The 13,032-nt window shown below is 20.1% G+C and overlaps 1 protein-coding gene across 3 annotated transcripts; it reads left to right on the top strand.

The window, feature by feature from the left end:
• The first annotated feature begins 1,504 nt into the window (after positions 1-1,504).
• On the top strand, positions 1,505-10,970 carry LOC122507249. Of its 3 annotated transcripts, none has more exons than XM_043619868.1 (9): positions 1,505-1,693; positions 2,105-2,191; positions 3,156-3,268; positions 3,702-3,920; positions 4,431-4,849; positions 5,329-5,626; positions 9,431-9,838; positions 9,999-10,233; positions 10,697-10,970. In XM_043619868.1, the coding sequence occupies exons 2-9, from the start codon at positions 2,107-2,109 to the stop codon at positions 10,900-10,902; spliced, it is 1,983 nt and encodes a 660-aa protein (XP_043475803.1). In that variant the 5' UTR covers positions 1,505-1,693; positions 2,105-2,106; the 3' UTR covers positions 10,903-10,970. The 3 variants fall into 3 exon arrangements, with proteins under 3 accessions (XP_043475803.1, XP_043475808.1, XP_043475810.1); XM_043619873.1 differs by having other exon boundaries at positions 1,506-1,693; positions 3,142-3,268; XM_043619875.1 differs by lacking the exon at positions 1,505-1,693 and having other exon boundaries at positions 3,119-3,268.
• Positions 10,971-13,032: the final 2,062 nt, after the last annotated feature.

Here is a 13,032-nt window from a genome sequence, read left to right as displayed (position 1 = left end):
TAATATTTCAGGTAAATTTTTTTAGAATATTCCGAAAGAATATTTTTGATAATATTCTATGAGAATATTTTGTGAATATTTTAGGTAAATATTTCTTTAAAGAATTTTAAACGCGAATATTTTTATATTTTCACAATATTCCAGAAAAATATTTTAATATTCTAGAAGAATTAAAATTTTTTTAAATAATACTTAAATAAGTTTTCTAGAAAAATATTTCATTAACATTCCAGAAAAATGTTACTGTAATATCACTAGTATCACGGAATGTTTCATTCATATTTCTGCAATATTTCATTTAAACATTAGAAAAATTTCGGAAAAATATTCCTTTCACATTTAATGAATATTAAAATTCCCAAGCGACATTTGAACTATTCCTTGGAATAATTCCCGACCATTTTTTTTTTGAATATTGTAATTATAAATAGGAAAATTTGTTTTGCAATATAGAAATATTCCAATGGAATATTACTTTTTAAATTTACATTTTTTTCAATTCTAAATAAATGGATTATTTATTTAAATGGTTTCAAAAAGCGAAAAGAATAATTTTTGCAATAATACTGATAATAATGAAAAAATATTTTCCAAGAAATTCCGATGATATATTCCCACAATACTCTGATGGAATATTCCTACATTATTCCAAAGATTATTCCGAAGGTTTGAGATTTTAATATTCCCAAAATTTGAATGGAATATTCCACACCAATATTCATAAAATTTGGATGGAATATTTCAAAAGAATATTCTTAATGTCCAAATGGAATATTCCAAAAGAATATTCCTAAAATTTGGATGGAATATTCCAAAAGAATATTTCTAAAATTTGAATGGAATATTCCAAAAGAATATTCTTAATGTCCAAAAGGAAAATATTCTCAATTTTCCAATGGAATATTCCAGAGATATTTTCCCAATGTTTCACTGGCATATTCCAAATGTTCCAATAGAATATTCCAGAAGATTATTCTCAATGTTTCATTGAAATATTTCGGAGGATTATTCTAAATGTTTCGGTGAAATATTCTCAATTTTTCAATGGAATGTTTTGGGGGAATATTATTAATATTCCAATGGAATATTCCCAAAAATTTCAGGAATGTGAATGGAATATTTCGTGCTACTGTGATAACATTTTTTACAATTCAATAATATGCTATTACAAATTTTTTGTAAATTAATGATCGCATTATTTGTATTCACAATAATTATGCGTTATTTATTAATATTTTTAAATTATTAATGAAATTATTAATTTTATTAATAATAATGTATTAACATTAATAATTATAATAACTTGTTTAATTATTATTTACGTATTATGCAACTTTAAAATTAAAATCGCAATTTCCATTAAAATATTGCCAATAATCTTAATTGCTTAATTGTTTATTTATTAATAAATATAAATGTATACGGCACTGTATAAAGTTATAACCTTATCAATATCAGAAAAGCCGATATGCGTTGTTAAGGGGTCGTGGGTCATTTTCAATGCGTTAATGTAATTTCTCAAGTTAAAGCAGTTGCATCCTGAATAATTTCGCGACGTGTTATAAAAGTCATTTTGTTCTTCTTACGTGTCTTTTTTTTAAACTCTTTAATCTCTTTCTCAGTCTCTCAACTTTTGTTCGCGCCAATTTAAAAAAAACCTAACTTGTATATAAAGAAAGAAAATTAATTCCAGGTTTGCCGATATTTATAATCCCCTTCTTCATAATTTATGAAATTTTATTTTTTAAAAAAGAAAAATTAATTGTTCGTGTTGTATTTCTATTTTTGTATTCCGAGTTATTAATAATAATTTGTAATAATATTTTTCGTTAATATGTTTTTTTAAATAATTTTTAAAATAATTTTTTAAAAATAATTTTTCTATATTTACATTATTCGTCGTGGTATTTTTTTTCTATGTTTAAAATTATAAATAATACGTAACGATAATAGATATACTGTGTGCATTTATTTTGAAATTTAAATTGATTATGAAATTTTTGAATCATTATCAAGCATTTTTAAATAAGTTTTATCAACAGATAATTATAAGAAACATAATTATTATTGATGTGGTCAATCTGACCTTTGAATTTTATTTTAGGCATGTTCGGTGTTTCTTACCTGCTCGATATTGGATTGATTGTTATATTTATTCTATTTATACCGGCAATATTTCTCAGTTATCTTTGTAAGTAAAAGTCTTTAATATTTTACATTCTTTTTTCCAAAAACCCCCAAAATTTATTTATAAACAAATAAATTTCGATAAAATAAATTATTTACTTCATGCACTGCATAATTTATTTTTTCAAGATTTATTAATTCAATTAATAAAATTTACTAATTATTTACTAATTATTATATATATAGAACATTATTATTATTTATTACGTTAAATTAATATTAATAATAAAATTAATTATTATAAAATATTAACCATGAAGATAGAAACTAGATTTTCGAAAAATTTTTTTTATTAACTGAAAAAACTAATTGCTTAATAATTAAAATTGGATTTTTTGTAAGTTTAAATTGAATAAAATTGTCTAATTAATTAGTTCTAATAAATATAATTTGTAATTAATCAGTTCTAATTAACTTTAATTAATTATCTTTAATTAATTAGATTAATAAATAAATGAAGAAACCGATTAATTTGTAAATGCCTTCATAATTAAAAATTCGAAATTAAATACGAATTTTATTGAAAAAGCAAAGAATGAGTCATTAAGGCTTAAATGTCTTCATTCATCATTGCCAAAGAGCGCAAACAATGACAGCAAATAATAATTGAGAATAAAATTCTTAAAATTAATTAAACATTCAGAATTTAATATCTATGCCAATGATATTGATGAATCACTAAATAGTAACTGATTGGCATTTATATTAATTGTGTTTTTGATAACGATAACATATAAATCAAAACAATTTATTTAGAAATGAACTGAAAATTAAAATTTTCGACTGTAAGCAATTTTTATTTTCAGTAAAAAAAAAAAATTTAATTCAGGAGATAGAAAATTATATAATGATCATAATTTATTTGATTCATAACAAATTTTTGTTAAAATTGTCAAATTATTTTTATTGTCGAGTGTCACTAACTTTACAGTTTCTTTAAATAACGTGAACCAGTTTGTCTCTTCCAGTCGTGAATTGGTCCAGACGATGTTGGGTTCGTTTCGTAAAATGGAAATATCCGCAATACTTGATTGTCAACCAGAACAGTATTAAAAGTATTCTCGAGCATGGAAGAAAGCAGGCAAGCACCTGAAAAAAATAATTCAAATATTAGAAAAAGAATATAAATTGCTACTAAAAAAAAACAATTATAAAGATAAAAAATTACTTTTTAACTTAAAATTTAATTAAATTTTTTTATTCTTAATTTATTTAATTAATTAAATTTTTAATGTATAATTAAAAATTAAAATTTTAATTAAAACTTCTTACCTGACGTTTTCTTTGATTTTATATTAATTTTTAATTTTATTATAAACTTCTTCTTTTTCTTCTTCTTCTTCTTCTTCTTAAATGACTTTAGGCACTGCCAACTGTCAGAACAATTGTATAAACTAATTAAATTAATTTTAATTATAATTAAATTTTACATCAATTATTTTTAATTTTATTATTAAATTAACGAAATTAATTTTAATTATTTAATTAAATTTTATGCTAATTTATTTGTATAGGGAATATACACTTTACTGGTCCAGGGAAGATTCCAAACGGATAATGTGAGGAGTCACTTAATTCATTTAGCGTCATCGAAAAATTTTCTCAAGATGACATTAACCACAAAATGGGGTCTCTATGCCTGGAGAAAATTTGATGATTTTTCTGTCGATAATCATTTAACTATTTCGCCTGGTTCCTTTAAAGGCCGACCAATCACAGAATCCAATATTCAGGTTCAAATTTTTCTTCTACCACTTATTCTTTTGCTTTAATCGCACATAAAAAAAAAGAAATTGAAAAACTTAAAAATTATTCATTTTTTGTACAAAAAAGTAAACAACCAAACAGATAAATAGATGAGTAAATAAACAAACTAAATAAACAAATAATATGTTAAATGAGTGATAAATAAATAAAAGAATAAATAACAAAAAAGAGTGAATAAATTAGTAAAAAATAAATAAAATATAGCTGAACATAAATAAATGAATAAATAAAATAATAATAAATAAAATCAATAAATAAATAAATTAAATAAATATAAAATAATTAAAATGAATAAAATAAAAAAAAATTACAACGAATAAAATAAAAAATAATTAAAATAATTAAAATAATTAAAATGAATAAAATAAAAAATAATTATAATGAGTAAAATAAAGAATAAATAAAATATATTAAATACCTATAAATAAATTGAATAATTGATAAATTAAAGCTAATTAAAGAAAATCCACTTTCAGGATTACGTGAGTGATGTAACTGCAAAATTCTTGCCCTCAAATCATTCGCCATGGCAAGTGCATGTAATTAATTGTTTCGTGAGAGGTGAGGAGAGTAACTTTTGCCTCGTACGTGTACATCATCTTCTTTTACAACAAGATAATTTTACATTGGCCGACTTTTTGCCATTGAAAGTTTCCCCGGAGAATTGGCCATGTCAAAAGACAAATTCCCCATTCACGAATCTTTATTCGGAACCATCGGCACTACCTCGACTTCACGAAAAGCTCGCCGAAAGCTTCAGCAACACCTGGAATGAATTCTTATGTAATAATGATCCAGTTGAGAGACCGGAAATATTCAAAAAGCCAATTAGTCTCTTTCTGTGTGGCAAAATTGGAATCATTATTATGGTATCGACAATGAAAGAACTCACAAGGTACAATCATTATTTTGAAAATTAAAAAAATTAAATTAAATTTTAAAAATTTTAAATTTAAATTTAATTAATTAATTAATTAATTAATTTAATTTAAATTAAAATTTTTTTTTTATTCAATTAAATTTAATTAATTAAATTATTTATTATTAATTAAGTATTAAAGTTATTATTTATTATTAATATAATTATTATTTATTTATATAATTATTACTTATTTAGACAGTCATAGTAATTATTAAATTAATAATGAAATAATATTAATTAATTCAATACTCAGATAGTACGTAATCTTGCGGCAAACTATTCACTATTTATTCATTGTTTATTAATAAAATTTGACCTATATTTCAATAAATGTTAAAAAAAAATTTTTTTTAATTTAATTGAAAATATTTTATAATATTTACAATAAGTTGTAAAATTTAAACATTAAAATTAAAATTAAATTAAAAATTTAAATTCCTTAAATTTTACAGGAAGTATAAGAAAGTTGAAGGACTTCGTGTCAAGGAAATTCTTCAGATTCTTCGGAAAGAAGCGCAGACACGAAATTTTACGTCTAAAATTATTTTAAAATCCTTCTCAGCATCTTTAAATCCATTTGAATTCTCTCGCTTCATTATCTCCTGGATTTGGTATTTGGCTGTGAGCTTGACGTTAAAAATACCAATTTTATTTATTCGCGAATTAAAAGCGTTTAAATCATCAGACAAACATTACTATCCCGACACACTTTCTTCGATACTTTTTTCCTACCTGCCACTAATTTTCCAGGTAAACTATATTTCTGTAAAATTAAAAAATACAAAAATTAAATAAATAATTCAACAAAGTTAAATAATTAAAGTAAATTATTATTATTTTATTTAACATTTTATTATTAACAACAACAACAACAACAATAATAAAAATAATAATAATAATAATAATAATAATAATAATAATAATAATAATTATTATTATTATTATAATTATAATAATAATTATAATAATTATAATAAATTAAATAGTAAATTAATGAATAATAAAATAAATAATATAATGTAATTGTAGAAATAATTGAATAATAATAAATTAAATTATTATTTTTAATTATAACAGGATTTCCACAGGTTAGGGAAGTCAGGAAAAAGTCAGAAATTTTTATCAAAAGTACTAGAAAAAATTAAATTTTTAGAATTCATAAGAAAATTCTGAATTTTCGAGTTTTTTTTTTTTTTTTTTTTGTCTCATAAACTATGAAATTACCACGAAACCTTCAATTTTTTCTATTTCTGACAATAATTTCTAATTAAATAACTTCATTCATAAATAGTTGAACTTCAAAAGGTATTAATTTGAAATTTTATAAAACTTCAATTTTGAATGAATTTAATTAGAAATTTTAAAGAACTCAGATTTTTGAAAAATTGGAATATTTCAAATTCTTCTGAAATTAGTTTAATTTTTTAATACGTATCTAATTAATTATTAAAAATAATGGATTTATAGAAGAATTTTAGTTGAAAATACTAAAAGAATTTGCATTTCGAAGTTAAGTTACAAATGTCGGCAAAAATTCAATTATATTCAAAAGTTTAAAAAAAATTTCCTTCAAAATTTCAATTATATTTTTTTTAAATAATCAAATTCTTCTCCGAAATTCAATTATTTTCAAAAAATTTTATAAATTACATAGCAAAATTTCAATTATCTTTATAAATACCTAATAAAATTCTTTTCAGAAATTCAATTATTTTCAAAAAATTTAAGAAAATTTCATGGCAAAATTTCAATTATTTTCAAACATTTTCTTCAATTCAATGATTTTCAAACTATTTTAATCAAATTCCTCGAAAAATGTAATTATTCTTAAAAATTTTATTAAAATTCGTGGAAAGAATTCAATTATTTAAAAATTTTTTGATAAAATTATGTATAAGAATTCAATTTTAAGAAACATTTAATTATTCAATAAATTATCTATCTTTATATTTAAATAATTGAATTTTCTTTAAATTTTTTAATAAAAATTGAATTAAAAATTAATTTCAGTTAAAGTTTTAGATAATAATTGAATTTTGAAGAAGTTACTAATAATTGGAATTTTTAGAAATAATTGAATTTTGTAAAAGTTTCAAATTGAAATCTTTGAAAATCTTAATTTTTTATATAATTTTAATTAACAATTCTGTAGAATTAATTTTTATTTTCATAAATAATAAAAATATCACAGGAATTCAATTATTTACAAAGAATTCAATTATTTACAAATTTTTTATAAATTTCTTTATAATAATTCCATTATTTTCAAAAACTATACAATATTTAACAGAGATTCAATTATTTTCGTAAATAATAATATTCTTTTTAGGAATTCAATTATTTTCATAAAAAATAAAATTCATCACGGGATTTCAATTATTTTTAATTCAATTTTAATCGAATTTCTCGAAAAAATGTAATTATTCTCAAAAATTTTATTGAAATTCGTTAAAAGAATTTAATGATTTAAAAATTTATTGATAAAATTCTTTCTGAGAATTTATAATTTAATTTTAAGAAACATTATAATTATTTAATGAATTATCTGTTTGTATTTAAATAATTAAATTTTCTTTGAATTTTCTAATAAAAATTGATTTAAAAATTAAGAAGTTACTAATAATAGCAATTTTTAGATATAATTGAATTTTGAAAAAGTTTCAAATTGAAATCTTTGAAAATCTTCATTTTTATGTACTTTTAACTAACAATTCTGTAGAATTAATTTTTATTTTCATAAATAATAAAAATATCACAGGAATTCAATTATTTACAAAGAATTCAATTATTTACAAATTTTTTATAAATTTCTTTATAATAATTCCATTATTTTCAAAAACTATACAATATTTAACAGAGATTCAATTATTTTCGTAAATAATAATATTCTTTTTAGGAATTCAATTATTTTCATAAAAAATAAAATTCATCACGGGATTTCAATTATTTTTAATTCAATTTTAATCGAATTTCTCGAAAAAATGTAATTATTCTCAAAAATTTTATTGAAATTCGTTAAAAGAATTTAATGATTTAAAAATTTATTGATAAAATTCTTTCTGAGAATTTATAATTTAATTTTAAGAAACATTATAATTATTTAATGAATTATCTGTTTGTATTTAAATAATTAAATTTTCTTTGAATTTTCTAATAAAAATTGATTTAAAAATTAAGAAGTTACTAATAATAGCAATTTTTAGATATAATTGAATTTTGAAAAAGTTTCAAATTGAAATCTTTGAAAATCTTCATTTTTATGTACTTTTAACTAACAATTCTGTAGAATTAATTTTTATTTTCATAAATAATAAAAATATCACAGGAATTCAATTATTTACAAAGAATTCAATTATTTACAAATTTTTTATAAATTTCTTTATAATAATTCCATTATTTTCAAAAACTATACAATATTTAACAGAGATTCAATTATTTTCGTAAATAATAATATTCTTTTTAGGAATTCAATTATTTTCATAAAAAATAAAATTCATCACGGGATTTCAATTATTTTTAATTCAATTTTAATCGAATTTCTCGAAAAAATGTAATTATTCTCAAAAATTTTATTAAAATTCGTTAAAAGAATTTAATGATTTAAAAATTTATTGATAAAATTCTTTCTGAGAATTTATAATTTAATTTTAAGAAACATTATAATTATTTAATGAATTATCTGTTTGTATTTAAATAATTGAATTTTCTTTGAATTTTCTAATAAAAATTGATTTAAAAATTAAGAAGTTACTAATAATTGCAATTTTTAGAAATAATTGAATTTTGTAAAAGTTTCAAATTGAAATCTTTGAAAATCTTCATTTTTATGTACTTTTAACTAAAAATTTTGTAGAATTAATTTTTATTTTCATAAATAATAAAAATATCACAGGAATTCAATTATTTACAAAGAATTCAATTATTTACAAATTTTTTATAAATTTCTTTATAATAATTCCATTATTTTCAAAAACAATACAATTTTTAACAGAGATTCAATTATTTTCGTAAATAACAAAATTCTTTTTAGAAATTCAATTATTTTCATAAATAATAAAACTCATCGCAGAATTTCAATTGTTTTTAATTTCAATTTTAATCAAATTCCTCGCAAAAATTTAATTATTCTTAAAAATTTTATTAAAATTCGTCGAAAGAATTTAATGATTTAAAAATTTATTGATAAAATTCTTTATAAAAATTAAAAATTCAATTTTGAGAAACATTCAATCAATCAATAAATTATTTATTTTTCTATTTAATTGATTGTAAAATAAAGAAAGAAAAAAATAAATATTTGAATTCTCGTAGAATTTTCTAATAAACATTGATTAAATAATAAAAAATTATCGAATAATTTTACAATATTAGAAATATTCGTAAATGTAATAAAAAATTTTTTTGAGTATCTAATAATTTTTAGAGTGAATCAGAATATTCTTTAGGATCAGGGAAAAAAAAATTTTGTCTGAAAATCTGGGAAAAAGAAAATAAATTTTTTTGTACCAATCATGTATAATAAAAAAAGAAATGAATTTTGAAAAATCTTTTTAGGCAACTCTGGAACTTTTCTCCATAACTGCAATAGCTGTAGGAGCGCCGAGGTCAATTTTTGACGAGCTATTTTTAAAGCACACTGAAATAAATCTTTTGCAAAAAATTTCGCCATGTGGCAGAAAAGTCGTTGCCTGGTCGGACGAAGTGAATACAGAAATACTGCAAAAAATTTCCAGTGTTACTGGCGCGACAGAAACGGAAATACTTTTAGTGGCAATTGTCGATTCGTTGAAGGAGTATTTTCGACAATCACTACATCAAATACCAGAGGAGATATTGGCAACAGCAGAATTTGTCAGTCAGAGGGATCTTTTTGTGAAAAATCACAAAACCAGAGGGCTTTTGTGCTTGGGCCTTCCAACGAGAACCCATCTATTTGAGGATGATCTCATTGAAATTTTACAGGTGTGATGAAAATTGAAAACGAACATTAATTTATTTAATTAATTTAATGATTTATTTCTTTACTTTTTATTTTTTTAATTCTCCTCAACAATTTTTTTTTTTTTTTTTTTTTTTTTTTTTTTTTTTTTAATTTGAATTTATATTTATTTTGTTAATTCAGATTATTCAGAGGAATATCCAAGATGCAAGATCAAAACAAAAGGCAATTTACGCCATAACAAAAGCTGAGACATCCTCTGGATTAATTACGTCTTGTTTGCCCTCAATATTTCTGAAAATTTTACTTAATCATCTGACGAGAAGATACTCAGTTTCTCTGACACACGTGGATGGAGATTTGCCAATTGACAATATTCGTACCGCAGTTTATTGGCGACCACCTCAAGGAAATTGCAGTAAGTCCAATTTAAATCTAAATTGTTTAAAATAAATCAAAAACATATGCATATTAAATATATTCAATTTAAAAATAAACGTAAGTTTATTCCTTTGCAATATTACAAAAGAATTTTTAAATAGTAAAAAAATCACTATGGAATATTGCAAAAAAATATTATAATATTAAAAAAAACATTTTATTAAAATACTATGGTAGAATATTTCGTTGGAATATTAATAAAATATTTCATTGGAATATTAATGAAATATTTCGTTGGAATATTAATAAAATATTTCATTGGAATATTAATAGAATATGTAACATCCGACTACAAAAAAAGTAATAATAATAATAATAATAAATGATAGACAAAGTGAAGAAAAAATTAGATACGGAAATAATAACAAAAACTGATAAACAGTAAAAATTGAAAAATAATAATAAAAAAAATAAGAAAATAAAATGGAAAAATTTCACAGGTATGTCGATGACACTCCACAGGCATGGCAATGGAGTAAGATTGGGAGTAATGTGCGACGCAATGTTCGGACCACAGCACACAATAATAACAAAAATATTTCCAAAAAGTTTACAAAATTTTGCCATTAAAGTGGGAGTGCCAAAAGTGCCGAGAAGAAGTCCTAGTCCAAGTCCATCGAGTCCTACAACATCACCAGGTTATTGAGAAAAAAAGAATTTTACTTCCGTCCTCTTTATATAATGTGAAATTACAAATCAGTAATTTCCGGTTTATAAAAAAAAATGAAGACTGGAATTTTACCAAACTTGTTTTTTTTATTACTCTATACTTAATTAATAAATTATATTAAAATTATTTTGTAGTGAAACTTTTTTTTTAAATCATTTTTTTTTATTCAAATATAGTTAAAATATATATTTAAATAAAAATCTTTTTTAAATTAAATTTTTTAAAATAAATTAAAAAATTTAATAAATAAAATGTTATCGATATTTTTTGTATAACTTATTTTTTAATAATATATAAAATTTAAATATTCAAGTTGTACGTGAAATTTGTCACTCATTATATATACATTCCCCTAAATTTTTTTTTATTTATTGAAATAAATATTTAATTCAAAAAGGAAAATACAACTACAAAATTATTGCAGGAATATTTTAATATTTTACATCTGAAACATATTTCATTAAAATATTTTATTAATATTCCTTGAATGTTTTTAAATTACTACCTACATTCCTAATATTTTTCTAAAAAAAAATTATTTAAAAAAAAATGTGTTCAAAAAGAAATTTCTATTAAAAATATTCCATTAAAATCTAGGAAATAAAACTAAGAAATATTCCAGGAATATTTTTTATTATTTAATTAATAATTAAAAAAAATAATTAAAACATTTGTTTTTGATATTTTCTTAAAAATAAAAATGAAAATATTTTTGACACCATTTTCTAAATATTTTAATGGAATATTAAATATTCAAAGAAGAAACATATTTTATTACTATAATTATTATTGTTATTATCATTATTTTTTTATTATCCTTATTTTTATTAAGTTAATAAATATTATTATTTTATTATTATTATTATTATTATTATTATTATTATTATTATTATTATTATTATTATTTTTTATTAGACTCATTAACATTATTATCATAATATTCATAATACAACAAATAACATGCACCAATCCTATTGATACAAATTTTTATTCATTGTCTTTTTTTGTAGAACATAAAACCTAATATGACAAAATTTCTAGTTAATAAATTAATTTTCAGAACATAAATTTATCTTTTACAATATTCTCTAATCAATTTTCGTTTAATACAGTATTACAGAACAATTATTTAAAATAAAAAAATACATAAATTTTTGACATTTCGAAAAAGTAAAATACAGAATATTCTTAATATGAAATATTTATATACCTACAAAACGACGTTTATTAATTCAATTTTAAAGAGAATAAGTTAAAAATATTCTATATATTTATAAATAATGACAATTTTTTTTTTATCGAATTCAATGAAAAATGTGTAACATTATAATATAATATCGAGGAAAAAATGAGAGAATACAATAATCAATATAATTAATGTATAATTATATAAGAGAAAATTTTATAAAAAATTACACATCCCAATTTGGATTTTTGATAATAGTTATACAAATGTCCTTATTAAAAATATATAGTTATCTATTTAGAAAACCGTATAATTGAAAAAATTGTTCTTTTCTTTAATAAGAAAAAAAAACATAATATTTTAAGAATAAATTAACATCGTAATATTTTTTTTTTATTATTATTAAATACTCCAGTCTCCTGTATAATGAAAGGCAACAATGTTTTACAAAATCTATATCTATATCAAAAAGGTGCTTGAATTTTGATTGTTTTGAAAATGTGGCAATTATTGTATTTCTTAAAAATACAAATTTTTTGTTTTTTTTTATATTTTTTTTTATTGAAAATTACCCACAAAAATTATTTTTATTGGTTTTTGTATTTTTTATTATTGAAAGTTTTCCAAAAAAAAAGTATTTTAATAGATTTAAATAAGACTTTGATAACAAAATTTTTATTTTATTTTTATATCAGGCCCGTGCATACTGGGAGGGGAGTAGTACCTATTTAAAGACAAATTTTTTTTTTATAAACCACACTTGATTTTCAAACCCTCCCCTCTCATTTAGAAAAAAAAACACCGTGTGTGGAGTCAAATCTATTTTTCTGTGCTTTGCAATATTCTTGTCTGTATTTTATTATTTTTTTAATATTTTAATTTTTAAATTTCACGAAAGGACAAAACTAAGAAATTTTTTT

Source organism: Leptopilina heterotoma, unplaced genomic scaffold (assembly GCF_015476425.1).
Source record: "Leptopilina heterotoma isolate Lh14 unplaced genomic scaffold, ASM1547642v1 Lhet_114, whole genome shotgun sequence".
Classification (NCBI taxonomy): Eukaryota; Metazoa; Arthropoda; class Insecta; order Hymenoptera; family Figitidae; genus Leptopilina; species Leptopilina heterotoma.
The sequence above is the reverse complement of the archived record's forward strand: the minus strand, read 5'-3'. Positions and strand labels throughout refer to the sequence as shown.